The sequence below is a fragment of the Corythoichthys intestinalis genome, chromosome 13, assembly GCF_030265065.1.
Source record: "Corythoichthys intestinalis isolate RoL2023-P3 chromosome 13, ASM3026506v1, whole genome shotgun sequence".
Taxonomy (NCBI): Eukaryota; Metazoa; Chordata; class Actinopteri; order Syngnathiformes; family Syngnathidae; genus Corythoichthys; species Corythoichthys intestinalis.
Genome location: NC_080407.1, coordinates 42,283,401 through 42,301,437, shown reverse-complemented (window position 1 = coordinate 42,301,437; position 18,037 = coordinate 42,283,401). Strand labels below are relative to the sequence as shown.

The 18,037-nt window shown below is 43.9% G+C and overlaps 1 protein-coding gene across 1 annotated transcript; it reads left to right on the top strand.

The window, feature by feature from the left end:
* The first annotated feature begins 145 nt into the window (after nucleotides 1-145).
* On the top strand, nucleotides 146-18,025 carry pelp1 (proline, glutamate and leucine rich protein 1). Its single transcript, XM_057853898.1, has 19 exons — nucleotides 146-302; nucleotides 4,032-4,096; nucleotides 4,174-4,279; nucleotides 4,341-4,490; nucleotides 8,596-8,667; nucleotides 8,735-8,794; nucleotides 8,857-9,010; nucleotides 9,086-9,218; nucleotides 9,304-9,391; nucleotides 9,469-9,557; nucleotides 9,621-9,734; nucleotides 11,555-11,705; nucleotides 11,778-11,931; nucleotides 13,836-13,891; nucleotides 13,957-14,087; nucleotides 14,161-14,263; nucleotides 15,872-17,281; nucleotides 17,355-17,642; nucleotides 17,716-18,025. Exons 1-19 carry the CDS (start codon nucleotides 162-164, stop codon nucleotides 17,821-17,823), a joined length of 3,573 nt encoding a protein of 1,190 aa, XP_057709881.1. The 5' UTR covers nucleotides 146-161; the 3' UTR covers nucleotides 17,824-18,025.
* The last annotated feature ends 12 nt before the right edge of the window (nucleotides 18,026-18,037 follow it).

The following is an 18,037-nucleotide window of genomic DNA, read 5'->3' as shown; positions in this document are numbered from 1 at the left end:
TAAAAACAAATAAAATAACAATTTCTTAGGGTGAAATACAAACTCCTGTGTCCAGACTCATGAGAACCAGTGAAAGAAAATAAAATTTGTATCTCATCCGTCCAGCTAAAGTGACGTCACTTCGTCGCGCGTTCTTGACGTCAATTTGGCAGACGGGCAAGATGTCGGCAGCGTCCTGGTTAAACGGCGCGGCCGCGGCGCGTTTGACTGAAGGTTTGCTGTCGGTTCTGAAAGAACAGCGTCCAGAGTTTTTACCCGGCCTTTTGGAAAACTACCGCCAGCATGGCGTCTTTCGTTCGCAGGTAAAGCCGCAAAGCACGCACACACACCGGCCAATCGCTCGCGTGCTCGCTCGCCAAGCTAGCTTTCCTATCCGCTTTTGTTATCCATTTATATTTAAATGAGTGCGGGTACACCATTCATACGCAAAAGTAAGACTAGACTAAGTATAAAGTACACATTCTGAAAAGTACAAAAGGAAAAAAACGCATTCTTTACATGCAGATATTCACAATATGTGTTCTGAAATAATGTCACACCTGAAGAAATGACTTTTCTGGCTTCAAATGATAATTGAAAATGAATTATAATTAAAATATCGTCCTCAAAATTGTTAGGCAGCTACTTGTTTAGTTTATTCATTCACCGAAAATAACGGTCCTACACGAACCAGAGTTCCTTTAAAAAAATGCTACTATACAGTCCCTGACAAAAGTTGTCGCTTATCCATTTTGTAAAAGCAATTGCTAATAATCTGACTTTTAATTATTCAATTGGTTTCAGAAATGGCTCATATGAAAGCTAAGACCCTCCCAAATGATGTTGAATTTACAAAACTATATTTTTTTCACTGAAAAAAGATTTATCATTTAATGAAGACATAAAGATCACATTTTGGTAAGATAAAAGTTTTGTCGCCTACAGAAAGTAGTGTGAAAACTGAACAAAAAATGTACTTCAAAGTTCAAATACAAAAAAATGTTACATAGCATAAGCGAATTAAGTAGTGGTGCTGTGAGATCCAAATTTAATATTTTGTATGACTTCGATGGGCTTCAGCAAGGATTCATACAATTTATTGATGAAGTCATCAGGAACATCAAAGAAAGCAGTCTTGCATGCCTCCCAGAGTTCATCAACATTCTTGGGTTTTGTCTTCCATGCTTCCTCTTTCATCCTATCGCAGACATGCTCAATGATGTTCATGTCTGGTGACTGGGCTGGCCAGTCCTGGAGGATGTAGATTGAAGTATACGATGGAGCACCATCCTGCTGCAGAATTTGTCACTTTTTGTGGTTAGGAACGTAAGCAGTAGCTAAGATTTGTTGATATTTCAGACCATTTATGTTGCCTTCCACCCTGCAGATCTCTTGCACACCCCCATACTGGATGTAACACCAGACCATGATTTTGCCACCATCAAACTTCACTGTGTGAATGAGTGAATCTGTGATCCATGCGGGCTCCAGTAGGTCTCCTGCAATATTTGTGGCAAATGTGGTGTAATTCAATTGGAAGATTCATCTGAAAAGTCCACCTTTTGCCACTTTTCCAGCGTCCATCCTTTTGACAGGCTGTGGGCCTTGGCAAATGCCACACTTTTTTTTAATTGTCTGCACCCTGAGAGAGCTGCAGGGTGGAAAGCAACATAATTAGTCTGAAATATCAACAAATCTTAACTGCCTCTTACATCTCTAACTAGAGCTGGGAATCTTTGGGCACCTAACGATTCAATTACGATTACGATTCAGAGGCTCCGATTCGATTATCAAGCGATTATTGATGCACCCCCCCTCCTTTTTTTTCCCCTTTATTTATTTATTTATTTATTTATTTAAATGTTTTGTACATTAGTTCCAAAATTGTTCAAAAATACTCTCAGGCTAAACCACACTACTATTTCAGTATCAAGTTAACATATAGCAGTAAACAAATATACAAAAATAACATTAAATAAAAAACTCCAGTCCCCATTCTGTATCAGCAGCTTTAAACTACATTCAATTAATTTAATGTTGTGAATCAACCGTTAAATTTGTTAAAATTGCTCCCGTTATTCCATAATTTCCCTTTTGTCTACTTTCGACATGTGAAAGTTTTAAAACTATTTTAAAGATAGATTCAAGTCAATATTTTACCGATTTAGGAGTATTTTAGATAAGTTAATTAGGTTTGCTTGGAAGGTTCGCTACGACAGCCTTGCAGGGAAGTGTACTGCTTTAAGATGGCGGCCGTTGATAACGCCTGCATCTAGCTTTTTGTAGATGTGCTGCTAACACTACCAAATCTATATTGCATCAAGTCCTATATAAATGATATCCACTGTAACATTATATGGATGTACTTTGAAGCCGCTTTTCGGCAGCAGTCAGGTATGTTGTTGTGTTTTTTTATCTTGTTTCATGAGTTGAGCTAGAGCCGTGAGTTGAGCATTGGCATTACCCGAGGGGCCGGGTAATGGGAAGCATGATCTTTAGCTATTCTCGCTCCGTTCTAGGGCTGTCCCAAACGACTAATTTTCTCACGATTAGTCAGCCGACTATTTTTACGATTAGTCGACTAATCTAATAATTTAAAAAAAATTTTTAAAAACTAATTTAGCAATGAAATTTTTGTTGACGCTTATCAATTCACAAAAACATATTGGAACACTTATTTATTAAAGTACAAATAAACACGTAAATCACAATAATAAATCACAAATAAACAATGAGTTCAAATGCTGATAGAATTAACTAGTGCAAAAGAATGGAATGTAAACAGATTCAGAACACTGACTTCGCCTTTCCAACATGATTCAAAACAATTCTTAAAAAAAACACCTAGCATTCATAGTATAGCATAGTACTATATATAATAGTATTATAATAATTATAATAATTATTCATTGCCAATCAGATTTTTCATAAAGGGTGTCATTTTAAAGGCTTAGTGTAGAATTTGAATTCTGAAGTATGTGGGATTAACTTCAGAAATCGCTATTTATATGATGAACATGACATGCTTTTATTTTGAAATGTTCACCGGAAGTACGTTCGCTAAACCGCTAACTTCAGCTTTACATTCCTCAAAAAAAGCACTTTTTGTCATTGCATGTAGTGTCAATAATAGATTTTTTGGGTCATTTTTTTCGTTTGCAAATGCTGTTAACCAGCGATTTTTCATGTCTGAAGTGTCACCTTTTAACCGCAAGTTTGCTTTCACGAGACGACTGCCAAAGTTTTATAGCAGGCTAAAGTAAGTTGCCTTTTCGGAGTTTGGATGTTTGTGAATCCTTCTCGAATCTTCCACGGCCGAATCGCGAATAATCTAAGAATCGGAAATTTTGTACACCTCTATCTCTAACCATAAAAAGGGACAAATTCTGCAGCAGGATGGTGCTCCATCGCATACTTCAATCTCTACCTCAAAGTTCCTCAAGGCAAAGAAGATAGAGATCCTCCAGGACTGGCCAACCCAGTCACCAGACATGAACATCATTGTGCATGTCTGGGGTAGGATGAAAGAGGAAGCATGGAAGACGAAACCCAAGAATGTTGATGAACTCTGGGAGGCATGCAAGACTACTTTCTTTGATGTTCCTGATGACTTCATCAATAAATTGTATGAATCTTTGCCAAACTGCATGGATGCAGTCCTTCAAGCCCATGGAAGTCATACAAAATATTCAATTTGGATCTCACAGCACTACTACTTAATTCGCTTATGTTATGTAACATATTTTTGTATTTGAAGTAAATTTTTTGTTCAACTTTCACACTACTTTCTGTAGGTGACAAAACTTTTGTCTTGCCAAAATTTGACCTTTATGTCTTCATTAAATGATAAATCTTTTTTTCAGTGAAACAAATATATTTTTGTACATTCAACATCATTTGGGAGGGTCTTAGCTTTCATATGAGCCATTTCTGAAACCAATTGAATAATTAAAGGTCGGGTTATTAGCAATTGTTTCTACAAAATGGATAAGCGACAAGACTTTTGTCAGGGACTGTAAGTTATATTAATAAAACAAAATGGATGTTGAAAGGGCTCCAGCACTGTCGGTGGTCTGCTCGGTTTCAGCAACGTCAAAATGGCTTCTAGCAAAACCAAGTGAGTATCTTCTCCGTTGTTCACACACGTTGCCATTTTGCTTGCATCGTACTAAGTCACCTGTCGGCGTTTGGCAGATTTGAGGGCCTGTGTCTCCTCTCCATGCTGGTCCAGGACAGTTCGTCCGAGCTCTTCCAGCAACACTGCCTGTCGTGGTTGCGCTCGCTGCAGCAAGTCATTCAGGTGAAGCTCAACGCAGGACAGCCGCGTGTTGGATGACGTTGTCTTACAAGCTCTTCTCCAGTCGCAGGCCCCCGTTCAGACGGTCCAACTGGCCGTGTTTATCTTGCAAGACTTGCTGCAGTACTCGTCTCAGCTCCCGGAGCTGGCGCGGGAGGTGGGCCTCAACTGCATTCTGGGAATTCTCACTTCTCTACTCGGCCTCAAGACAGAGGTGAGTGACACAAGATGGCGCCGTGTCCTGTAGGCATGTGCCGGTTACAGGTTTCACGGTTTGCCGTGGTGTGAAAACGTCGCGGATTCAAAACCACTAAAATTCTCCGTCAGACCGTAGTACGGTATCCGCTATTTTTCATGTGTCAAAAATGCAGCCAGAAGTGGCTTGGTGCAGCAGTGCTCACCCCTTCCCGTTTGTTGCTGTGTGTGAAAGTGACGCTATCGGCTAGACAGCCAGCGAACCCAAAAACAAATACTCCAAACACAAGGCGTACTTTTCTTCAATTTATTGCGCTCTCAAATCGTGGTAAGTGGAATGTACAAAATGAATACATTTAATACGTTGTACAATTGTATTTTTCCATGTGTGACTAGCTTCAACAGATTAGCACCATGAAAAAGTTCGCTAAAAACAAAACACATTTTCCTTTCAAATTCAATATACAAACTAACTAAAAGCTTACAAAGACGAATGTTAGTCTAGGCTTAACTTCGTCGAGTCTTACAGTCGCTGAGTGAGAAAACAAGCTTGATTCGCTTGAATGAAGGGGAAAAGGAATAGCGTCAAAGTTCGCTAATTACGAAAGATGATCTTTCCCTAAGCACAGATCCACGTTCACTGGATCAAGGAGAGGTCTCACTCCCAATGTTTTTTTTTATTTTTTAGATGAAACCGTTCCACAACAATATTTACATTAGGGATGCAGCTATCGATTATTTTAGTAGACGATTAATCGATGAACCATTAGTTCAAATAATCGAGTAATCGGATAAGGAACAGGAAAAATTAAATTACTTGAGCTGAGCTGAGCCTAAAACGGTATAAACATCAATAAATAAATGATCTATGTACAACAAAAGAACAATTGGCTAACTTACATAACATTTTATAGCATTTAAACTAGCGGATTTTTGCTAACTGTTTTACAATGCTCTTAACAGATGGTTCAGACACATATTCCCACAAAAATGGGCTAAAAATACCTTTAAACTAAATAACGAATGCATTAAAAAAAATTAGCTCCAACAAAAACATAGCTTATGTTGGTCTTAACAGGGAGCACTTGGATTCAGCCATGTGAAATGAGGCAGACTAGAAGGCAGAGTATCCACCCAAATCAGGGTACCCGCGGGTTATTAAAAGTATTGAAAAAGCATTGAATTTAGTTTTCCATTATTAAAGGTATTAAAAGTCTTAAATTAGGTGTCTGGAATTTTTTCACCGTGGTTTAAATTTTCAAGAACATCTCAGTGCAACCTAAATTATATCCGTGACAAAGTTTTTTTTTTGTTTTTTTAAAAAATCCATAGCGAAGATGACGCGTAGAATTTTTACGATGCACTGCACCTCGTGCGTGCGCGCCGTTAGCATCAATATCACAACAGCAGGCAATTGCACAGTACTGTGTGCTAACGCAAGGAACTGCTCAGATGCCTTAGTTGTTATGTTCAAAGAAAGCCTCAATAAGACAACCAAGTCCGAACAGTTGGACAAGCATGTGAGGTATCGGATCGGCGACCAAGTCGCATCCAGATACTTTGGGTTGCAGTTTATGGGTCATGCGAAGGCAGTGGACCTGCTTAACATTTCAAAGTAAGTTGCCAATTTCTCCAATTAAAATGTGTTAGATGCAATAATGTATTTCTGCACGGTTTGCCTTTCGAATGAATGTGAATTTCGCAGTTTTAACTCAAGAGTTAGCCATGTTCATTGGGGGAATTGGCAGGTGCACTAGCCTTAGCATGGATAAACCGGAGTCGTAGATTCACCATCACTGTCAGATACACAACACGGTTGACACTGTCTATTATTGGAACGAGTGCGGGGTAACGTTGATCTGAATAACATGGCATGGTGATAGGCAAAGTATAATGTAGATGATAGTAAAACACCTCCTGGTATATTTGAATGTTTTTCTTGATTAAATAAGAGTATGGATTTTCTCTATCTGATTAAAAGAAATGTCTTCAATAGCTAACAAAGGATTAACATTGTTTTGCATACTTGTAATGTGATTAGAAAAAAACAATTCCCAAGGGAAATGGTCATGTGTAGCTTTTTTATTTTGTGGTAATTAATGGTAAACTACTGCCGTTTAGTGGCTGTTTTTTAAACTTTCACTGCCAATTGCAAGCACTTTACAGTTAAGGTGGCCAATTTGACAATCACCTATCTACCACCTTGACTAGGTCCTCTTAAAAGGGAAACCTGTTGTATTGCAAATGTAATTTCTGAAGTTGCTTTACAAAAATAGTGTAAAATCCATTTTATCCTGGGAAAAAAATTCTGAAAGACCTTATATCTAAATGTGTTTTAATTTTATCTTCAATAAATGTGCATTCTTTTGTCAAACACGCTTATTAATTGAGGTTAAATTTGATATTCAGTGCTTTATTGTTTTAATATGATTCAATATTATCAAATAATGGGTACAAGTATTCATTTTCAGTTGAAACGGCATTAAAAAAGGTCTTAAAAGTCTTGAATTTAGATTTATCAATCCTGGGGGGGGGGGGGGCCTGCAAATCAATAAAAATAAATCCAAACACTTTTAAGATAAACCATTGCAACACCACTTAAACGAATACTCTGAGCAGCAAAATTTAATTCGAATCTTTTTTTCGAATCGAATACTCGAATTAATTGATTATACGTTGCAGCACTAATTTACATTTTAACTAACTTATACATTTTTAACTAACTTATTAACTTATGAATTCTTTATGTTCTTTTTAACACAAAGGCATGACATCATGTAGACTAGAGTTGACACAGTGGCTGAAAATGACGAAACTTCACTTGAGCTTTTCTACCCTCAAAAAAAAGTAATGCATTATACAGGTAGATTTTAAAAATTTTATTCAGAAGTGTTTTTACTTTTTGGTAGAAATTATTTTGTTCTTGCTCTAATCTTGAGCAACTTGAGCTGTGGCTGTGGGTATAGTCTATAAGCTATATTTATTTCAATTTTATTTAAAATGTATATATTTTTATCGATAATTTATTTTAACAATATATTCATGTTCCAATTTGCAACTATGTTCTGAAAAATAATCCTGTTCAATAGAAATTTATTTATTTTCAACCCATACATCTCAAAATAACACATTTTGGAGCTATAATTGCCATCAGTGTTGTTAATAACGGCGTTACAATATAACGGCGTTATTTTTTTCAGTCGTGGGTAATCTAATTAATTAATTTTCTCATCTTGGCAACGCCGTTACCGTTACTGAGGACGGAAAGGCATGCGTTACTATGCGTTATTATATTGTTCGAAACGTCTGAGGGAGACGGACTCACCGAGACGACAGAGCAGAGCAGGAGTGGGGAGGAGGCAAGAAAGTTGTGACGCCGAGCAAACGCGATGCTAGGTAGCTCCAATAATACCTGTTGTAGCCGATAGCGTACAAACTACGCCCGCATGTTATAGTAGATATGCTAGACATGGTAGATGTACTGTATATAGATATAACTAGATGCAAAATGACAGAAACGGCACTAGATGCGGTAGTAAACAGCCACCATCTTAAAGCAGTAGACCTTTTATTACGGCTCTGTTGTAGAGAACCTTCCTAGCGAACCTAAGTAACTTTTTATCTAAAATACTTTTAAATCGGCAAAATCTTGACTTGAATCTATCTTTAAATGATGACACAGTTTTAAAACTTTCATACGTCGAAAGTAGAGAGAAGGGAACTAATGCAATAATGGGAGCAATTTTAACAACTTTTAACAGTTGATTCAGGGTAAAGGGTAAATTAGGGTAAAGAATTGGGCTGGGGCCAATTGTACCAAAAACCTTCACAAAAAACTTTACATAGTGTGGCCAATGTTTTTTTTTTGAGTAAAAAAAAAAGAAGTAATTATCACCAATTACTTTGCCAAGTAATTAATTACTCTTACATTCAGGTAATTGAGTTACTAACGCAATTACTTTTTGGGAGAAGTAATTTGTAACTATAATTAATTACTTTTTCTCAGTAAGATTAACAACACTGATTGCCATACCGTGATACCGCGGTATTTTTGCTCACGGTTATCGTACCGGCACATGCCTAGTGTCCTGTCAGCGACACTCATTGTTCTCTTGTGGTCTCAGTGCGAGCTGGCGGCCATGGAGGGAATGACGGCATGCATGACCTACTACCCCCGAGCGTGCGGATCCCTGCGGGTAACGCGCGCGCCGTCATGTTTCCGGCGCGGCATTTGTCTGATTCCAAAGTGCGTTCTTATTTTAGGACAAACTGGGGGCCTATTTTCTCTCCAAAATGGACAGCACCAACAAGAAAACCCAAGAGGTTTGTACCATCAGGGCTCCGTCGCCCCCGACGAATCCGCGCATCACATTCCGAGTTTGCAGATGGCTTGCCGCTGCTACGGGCGCCTCCCCTGCCTGGGCGGCCTCACCGACCGGGCGGGTGCCGGTAGAGCTGACCGCTGGACGGATCAGGTTCACTGCCTGTTGGCCTCTGCCAATGCAGTGCTCTCTCACCTCTACCGGAGCTCGGAGGCGGGTATGCTTTCCGCCCGGTTATCACGCCCGTCGCGCATTCGTGTGTGTTGAAACGTTGTTGTCGTTGTCTCCGTAGACAGAACAGGGCAATACGAAGGTCCCGGCATGGAACTCGGCTTCCCTCATCTCAACCAATCGGATGCACTGCTACCATTGCAGCTGCAGCATAGATACACAGCGGTGTGCCTCGCACTCAAGCACACACTCAGGTATGCAACCGTTGCCTGGATTCATTGGGGGACCCAACTCTACCCTACTGTGTAAAACCATGAAAGTGCTACCTGTGTGCCTTAGTGTGGACCCGTCGTCAGCCGTGCGTCTTCCCGTCAGACCTGTTCTCAACCTGGTGTGTCGAGCTCTCGCCATCAGCGCCAAAAGCATCGTGAGTATCCGTCCGTGCTGCACCCACGATGGCACGAACTCCCGAGTAATCCGCCTGTGTTTTGCGTCCCGTGCCAGAATTTAACAGGTGACGGCAGCGTGAGGCTTCTGCTCCTGCCCGCCGTTCACATAGGCACGCTGGAGGTCCTAACGGCGCTCTTCACTGTGTAAGTTGAGAGGCGCGTGTGCCGAAAAAGCCCAGAGATGTTGACGCCTCCTGTTGACTGCAGCGTGCGGACCAGCATGGTGCAGTACGCCGCGGTGCTTCAAAGACTCTTTGCCCAAACCCTGAGTGCCTGGACACCACCGCCTGAAGCCAGCCCTGGTCAGCAAAGAGCTTACTGGTACGTCAAGGTTCCTGACTGCTAGGAAATTGCATGACTGCATGTTCTTAATGGTCTTAAAGTGCGTACGACACGAGAAAAAAAGTCTTAAATAGGATTATTATGTGAATTAGAATCATATTTTGAGACTATTCGACTATATACAACAATATAGCAAAGCGCACATGACGAGAAATGAGTCTTTTAATCTGCCGGTTAGCCACACCTACCATTATAGGGCTCTAGCGTCCCCAACAGGTGGATGATGTCAGCGGAGTCACGATTTTATCTGATTTAGTATGCAGCCCATTGAGTGGGAATCATTCACAATGACGAAAACACGACGAAGAAAGCCGCAAAATGTCATTGTTTCAGTCTTTCTCCTCCAATATTTTTACAGGATATTCTCTTTATCAAAGTATTTTCCCCAATAGCTAAATAAATGGCTTGAGAAGGACCAGTCAGCCTGTTGAGGGGGAATTATTCAGAACGAGGAAAACGTGACGAAGAGAGCCGCAAAATGTCACTGTTTCAGTCTCTCTACTCCAATATTTTACAGGATATTATTTTTATCCAAGTATTTTCCCCAATAGCTAAATAAATGGCTTGAGAAGGACCAGTCAGCCCGTTGAGGGGGAATTATTCAGAACGAGGAAAACGGGACGAAGAAAGCCGCAAAATGTCATTGTTTCAGTCTCTCTCCACCAATATTTTTACAGGATATTCTTTTTATCCAAGTATTTTTCCCCAATATCTAAATAAATGGCATGGTCATGACAAATAAGTCTTGTGCTAAATGGTCTATGAAATAGTAAAAATGTATTTATTCAAGACGACATGGCAAAATGACTCCATAATGGTCAAAACTGTTGACTTCAACTTTACTGTTGCACCTCCTGAATGATATTTTATGCCACCTAAATCGGGTTTATGTCATTTCCCTTCCCCGGCTTCGGAGAATGTAAACAAACCAAGAGGCATGACAGCTAACCGACACGCTAACCCGAACCAAGTGATGTTTCAAAGTTTTCGAAGCGGAAAATCACACATAACTAGCCCGGATTATTTCACATGACGACTGGGTTGTCGATTGTCTTCGCTAATCGGCAAACCGCCCGGAGGAGAGCAATTTACAGCTCGTTCCCCTGCTAATACGGACAGGAGAGCTCACCGAGGAAGCAGCTGGACAATGACCGCTGAACATTTACATGTTAATCCATGATCAAACGTAATTAGTCCTTTATTTAAAGAAAGTTTGTAGTGTTGACTTTGTAATTGCTGTATTCGCAGCTATTTTTAACTCAAAGTTGCAATTTGTGATCGGTCGGAGAATTTGACAGATCACCGGGCACATGAGCACAATAAGCCGAATATAGTGCTCTCCCTGCAGGTGGATGTGCGACAAGCCACTGGTGTTGTGCCGTCATGCGCATGTCAGCCACAAAATGCAAGCCACCTACATATTAAAATGATCCCAGTATTTGACATAATACAAAACACGATGTTTACTCACTTCCTCTTAAGTCCCATGGTCCCACAGTAGTAGGGCTTGTTTTGGCCAACATCCACCGGTGAATGGGAACCTTTTGAAACCCCGAAAAGGCGCACACGCCTCTCCCTTGTACAGCAAGATTTTTCTGCAGCCGTTTGACTGGCGTGATGCGAAAAATAAACATCTTAATCCGCAAAATCAACTGAATCAGTCCTTATACAACAGTACGGCTGTATAGTGAAGAGGACTCCTTCCTCCGTACACGTCACAGCGCCCTCTTTCTCAACTTGAGACTTTTGCCGGAAGTCACTCATTTTCATGGCGTTTCTTCTTCTGTTTCTTCATGCAGCCTGGTGCGCGTGTCGGTCTACAAGAGCCTGGAGGCCTGGGTGCAGGTGGCCGGAGCGTCCGCAGGCATCCTCCAAGGGAGCCCCTCCCACACCGAGCTGCTTTACAGCCACCTCCTGGATGACATCACGCCCGGGGCGGAGTCAGTCAAGGTGTGGCGCGTTCTTTATCTGCTGCATTCGAGGGAGTTTTATGGGATCACTGAGGTCTTCCGGTCCCCGCAGCTCCGCGCTGGCTTGTTGGCCGACGTGGTACCCGGAGGCAAACCGGGCCCTCGCAGAACAAAACCATTGGTGATGGCGGATGCGGTCGGGCCATCCCTCCAGAGGAAGGGTGACACCTTGGCTAATCAGGACACCTGCCTTGCAGCTCTCAGGGGTAAGCCGATCAAACCTGCTCTCTTCAGGCATGAAAATCTCTCACCTTCAGGGCTCCGGAGTGGCTAAGCTAGCGCGAGTCAATGGTTGTTGAAATCAACTCCTTTAACTAATTAAACCCCCGCTAACTCGAATATTAAGCCTTTTGTGAAAAATTAAAATGGTCAAATTCGCCTCATGTAGGACGTTACGCCGACGGAGGACAATTTTGCAGAACGCCAGAACATATTTCCTCCATACCCTTCTCACCTTTTTAACCCCTGACCCATTTTCATGCCTGTCTCTTCTTTTCGGATAACGAACAAGTTCTATTACAGTGGGGCAAATAAGTATTTAGTCAACCACCAATTGTGCAAGTTCTCCTACTTGAAAAGATTACAGATGCCTGTAATTGTCAACATGGGTAAACCTCAACCATGAGAGACAGAATGTGGAAAAAAACCAGAAAATCACATTGTTTGATTTTAAAGAATTTATTTCCAAATGAGAGTGGAAAATAGATTTTTGGTCACCTACAAACAAGCAAGATTTCTGGCTGTCAAAGAAGTCAAACTTCTTCTAACGAGGTCTGACGAGGTTCCACTCGTTACCTGTATTAATGGCACATGTTTCAACTGATTATTGGTATAAAAGACACCTGTCCACAAACTCCGTCAGTCACAATCCAAACTCCACTATGGCCAAGACCAAAGAGCCGTCGAAGGACACCAGAGACAAATTGTAGACCTGCACTAGGCTGGGAAGACTGAATCTGCAAGAGGTAAAACACTTGATGTAAAGAAATTAACTGTGGGAGCAATTGTTATAAAATGGAAGACATACAAGACCACTGATAATCTCCCTCGATCTGGGGCTCCATGCAAGATCTCACCCCGTGGCGTCAAAATGATAACAGGAACAGTGAACAAAAATCCCAGAACCACACGGGGGCACCAAGTGAATGACCTACAGAGAGCTGGGACCACAGTAACAAAGGCTACTATCAGTAACACAATGCGCCGCCAGGGACTCAAATCCTGCACTGCCAGACGTGTCCCCCTGCTGAAGCCAGTACACGTCCAGGCCCGTCTGCAGTTCGCTAGAGAGCATTTGGATGATCCAGAAGAGGACTGGGAGAATGTGTTATGGTCAGATGAAACCAAAATAGAAACACAGGTTCTCGTGTTTGGAGGAGAAAGAATACTGAATTGCATCCGAAGAACACCATACCCACTGTGAAGCATGGGGGTTGAAACATGCTTTTGGGCTGTTTTTCTGCAAAGGGACCAGGACGACTGATTTGTGTAAAGGAAAGAATGAATGGGGCCATGTATCGAGAGATTTTGAGTGAAAATCTGCTTCCGTCAGCAAGGGCATTGAGGATTAGATGTGGCTGGGTCTTTCAGCATGACAATGATCCCAAACACACAGCCAGGGCAACAAAGGAGTGGCTTCGTAAGAAGCTTTTCAAGGTCCTGGAGTGGCCTAGCCAGTCTCCAGATCTCAACCCCATAGAAAATCTGTCGAGGGAGATGAAAGTCTGCGTTGCCCAACGACAACTCCAGAACATCACTTCTCTAGAGGAGATCTGCATGGAGGAATGGGCTGAAATACCAGCAACAGTGTGTGAAGAGTTAGAGAAAACGTTTGGCCTCCGTTATTGCCAACAAAGGGTACATAACAAAGTATTGAGATGAACTTTTGGTGTTGACCAAATACTTATTTTCTTCCATGATTTGAAAATAAATTCTATAAAAATCAAACAATGTGATTTTCTGTTTTTGTTTTCCACATTCTGTCTCTCATGTTAGAGGTTTACCCATGTTGACAATTACAGGCCTCTAATATTTTCAAGTGGGAGAACTTGCACAATTAGTGGTTGACTAAATACTTATTTGCCCCACTGTATTTTCTTCTCTTACAAAGCCTTAAGACAAATCATCCTGACCAGCGGAACCCTCCTTAAGGATGATCTGCACAAGGTAAATGCTTCTTGTTTAGAGAAACTTCAACTCGCGGCCCAACAAATTTGTATTTTGTGCGGTAGCGTCTCCACGAGGTTTTGCTGCCGTTGTGCGTGCGCTTGCAGCAACAGCAGTCCAGCTGCTCTGCCGCAGAATCCGCAGCAGGTGTCAGTGGGCAGTATGGTGGTGCTCTTACACGACGGGAACTCTACAGGTACGCCATGAACACATTCATACAAGTCATAGGGACATTGTATTGTTAGCTCATCGTGTGTTTGGACTTTCAGGTTGCTGCTGGCTCTGGTCTTGGTCCCGTCCCCCTCGTGGCCACCCCCTCTAACTTGCGGCGTTTCCATTTTCAGCAGAGGACGCATGGACCGCAACCTTAAAGTGCGTACGACAGGATAAAAATCGTCTTAAATCGCATTATTATATGAATTAGAATTATATTTTGAGACTATTTGACTATATACAACAATTTGGCAAAGCACAGATGATGAGAAATTAGTCTTTTAATCCACCGTTAAGCCACACTTACCATTATAGGGCTCTAGCGTCCTCAACAGTTGGATGACGTCGGCAGGGTCATGGTTTCATCTGATTTAGAATTCAGCCCATTGAGGGGGAATTATTCAGAACGAGGAAAATGCGACAAAGAGAGCCGCAAAATGTCATTGTTTCAGTCTCTCTACTCCAATACTTTTACAGGATATTCTTTTTATTGAAGTAACTCCATAATGCTCAAAACTGTCGACTTCACCTTTAGTGTGACACCTCCCGAACGAGATTTTATGCCACCGTAGTTAGTCAGGCTTTTGCCATTTTTACTTGCCCCGGCTTCGGAGAATGTAATCAAACTAAGAGGCACGACAGCTAGCCGACATATTAACCCGAACCGAGTGATGTTTCCAAGTCTTCGCAGCAAGAAATCACTCAAAACCAGCCGGGATCATTTCACGCGGCGGCAAGGTTGTCGATTGTCTTTGCCGATCGGTAACACGCCCGGCGGCGAGCAGGTTAGAGCTCGTCATTCCCCTGCTTCGGGCAGACGGCTCGCTTGCGTGGAAGCAGCTGGAGAGTACCGCCGGACAAACTGGCCGACGTCGGAGGAGCGCGTAGCTGTCACATGGTCAACACGAATATTGCGTAAAATAATGCTTTACTACACGGCGAAGACGTAAACAGTGAGTCATACGAGAGCGGCTGCATTTGTTGTGCAGCTAACATGGCAGAAAGTGTCTGAGGAAAACTTCTCTACATGTCAGTCCATGATCAAACTTCATAGTCCTTTGTTTAAAGAAAGTTTGGAGTGTGTACTTTGTAATCGCTGCATTCGCGGCCATTTTTAACACAATGTTGCAATTTCTGATGGGATTAAAAATTTGACAGAACACCTAGTATAAGAAGAGGGCAATAAGCCGAGTATAGAGGGGGGTGTGCAAACAAGCCGCCGGTCGTCGGCCGAGTGATATTCTCGGCGGACAATCAGCCACAAAATTCAAGCCGTATTAAAACGTGTGCCATGATCCCAATATTTGACATTATACAAAATACGATGTTTACTCACTTCTTCGTAAATCCAAGGGTCCCACAGTAGTAGGGCTTATTTTGGCCAATATGCGCGGTAAACGGGAACCTTTTGAAACTCAAAAAGGCTCACACGCCTCTCCCTGGTGCGGCAACAATTTTCTGCAGATGTTTAGCTGGCGTGATACGAAAAAATAAACAAATAAATCCGAAAAACCAGCTGAATCCGCAGTCCATCTGCATGCTATGAAGCAATGCTATACTGTGAGACGCTGACCCGGGTGACGTCACACCTGCATTTGTTCTAAACCTGAGACTGAAGCCGGAAGTCACTCATTTTCATGGCGCGGGATTCACAAATTGAATATATAAAACGATCGCTTCCAGGCACATCCAAGCGGTCCATTTCATTCAGGAGCATAAAATACGTGCGTGCATTATGAAATAAATATTCGTGCCGTTTTCTTTCAGGTGTCTTCGTTCTGTGCTGAGGCGTTGACTGTTTGTAACTCCCTGGTGCACCCGCGCGCTCCCTCCATCGCCATTCCCTTACCGCCCCTCACACTGAAGGCCGCGACCTCCGCTTCGGTCCTCCCGTCCTCCCAGGGCCCGACCCCCGGTCTCCCATTGCCGACCCTTCTGGGAGGCCCGGGTGCTACGGGGCCCTTTCCCGCCCGCCACTCGCTGGGTCTGCTCGGCTCCCTGGAGAATCATCTTTCTTTGGTTCCGGGCCACGCTTCTGGTGATATGATCCTGTCCCCGCACGCGCACCAGCAGCCAGAGCCGGCTGGCCTGGGCCCTCCGGAAGGCCAGAGACCCATTTTTGTACGCTACGACAAAGAGGAAGACGAGGACGCGGAGATCTCGCTGGACAGCGACTCTGACGACAGCGTGGTCATCGTTCCTCCGGGAATGCTCACCGCGGAGGCGCGTGAACCCGTCGAGACTTCCGCGGCGCCCCCTCAGACCCCAGCTGTCGCACCCGCCCCTTCCGAGCCTGCCGCGGTGGCGCCCGTGGCGATGGATGCGGTCTCCCTCCCCAATGACTTGGCCGCCGCCTCCTCCCCTCTTCCCAGTGCCCCTATCAATTCTTTCGCCCCACCCGCTTCCTCAGTGGTAACCCACTTCCCTCTGGGTGCGGCGGGAGCGGGCGAGACGCCGGCTGCCAGACCTCAGCTTCAACAGATGCTGATGCAGCCCGCGCCCCCCGGAGGCCTGGGGCTGCAGATGCACCAACTTCAGAATCAGCTGGCCGCCCCACAAGGAAGACTCCCCTCCGCCGCCAGCAACGAAGACTCTGCCGTCATCAACATCAACAGCACAGACGAGGAGGAGGAAGACATGGAAGACGACGAAGAACTCGAAGACGAGGACGAGGAGGAGGAAGGCAGCGATTTTCCCGAAGGGGAGTTTTACGAGGGCGAGGAGTTTGACGAGTTTGACGAAGAAGGGGAAGAGGAAGAGGAGGAGGATGAAGAGGAGGATGAGGATGAGGAAGATGGCGACGTGGATGGGGAGATGCCTCCGTTAGAGGGGGCGGAGGACAACGCCGACGTCGGTGGCATTGAGGAGGAGAAGGTGATGAGGGTGGAACCTGCGCCGCCGGCTGCGGACGGAGAAGCCGTCGGAGGCATCCAGGAGGTCCGGCTCAGTAGGGGAGAGGAGCGCGGCAAGGTGCAAGAAGTGGAATGTATCGGCGTCCTAGAGGGCGCCAGAGAGGACGAGGAGGAGGATAGCGAAAGAATGGATGACCCGACCATGCCTCAGATCCTGTGCGTGACCGGAGGAGCGCTGGAGGAGAGGGAAGAGCCGTCGTCGCAGGAGGAGGAGGACGGCCTCCGACAGGATCCGCCTGACGTCGAGCTTCAACCGGAACAGCAGGTACATGCGTCATTTGCTCCCTAACGGAACCTGCCGCAAAACTTTAATCAAAACATGTTCGCGCCGCCCGCAGGACGCGGCGTCAACGCCTGCGCTGGAACTGAGCGTGGCGGACGACCAGCCGCCCGTCCTCCAAAACGAGCTCCTGGTTCCCTCTCCCGAAGCCGGCGCCCCGCCGCCTTCTGAACCCGCTACCTTGTCGGGCCCCGAAGAACGGCCCGAGGAGGAGGACTGCGACAAAGACGCGGTGACGGAAGGAGGCGGGGACGATGAAGAAGGAGACCAGGCCAAAGGAGTGAAGCGCAAAAGAGATGACGAAAACCCAGAGGAAGAGGCAGGACCAAGCACAGACAAGGAAAAGGTCAACTTTGCACCATTTGTCTTTTCTTAGTTAGAATTGAAACACTGAACCACGGCTGTACTTTCTCCTCCAGATGCAAGACGACGCCATCGCCTCCATGTTGGCTGATTTCGTCCCCTGCCCACCTAACGATGACGAGGTTGCGGGGTCGGGGTCATGCAAAAGTGTTGACGAAAGTTAAACAAAATAAAATAAAACGACTTCCCGTCCTTACTCAATGAGTGACGGATGGCACATTTTTCTTTTTTTCTTAGGTCAATCATCGCAAATGAATTTTCTGTATCGGAGCGGTTTGTTCTCGAGAAATTTTTTCATGTGTCCTTACGGTTATTGTGGTTTTGTGCATTGATATCAAGCAGTAAAAACATTGAAAAGATGCTTCTGTCTTTACTTCT

Excerpts from the sequence above, each read along its gene's own strand:
- pelp1 (XM_057853898.1), top strand. The coding sequence starts at position 162 with ATGTCGGCAGCGTCCTGGTTAAACGGCGCGGCCGCGGCGCGTTTGACT. Across the intron at positions 4,280-4,340 it reads CGCTGCAGCAAGTCATTCAG|TCGCAGGCCCCCGTTCAGAC; the intron begins GTGAAGCTCAAC and ends GCTCTTCTCCAG. Across the intron at positions 17,282-17,354 it reads AGCTTCAACCGGAACAGCAG|GACGCGGCGTCAACGCCTGC; the intron begins GTACATGCGTCA and ends CGCCGCCCGCAG.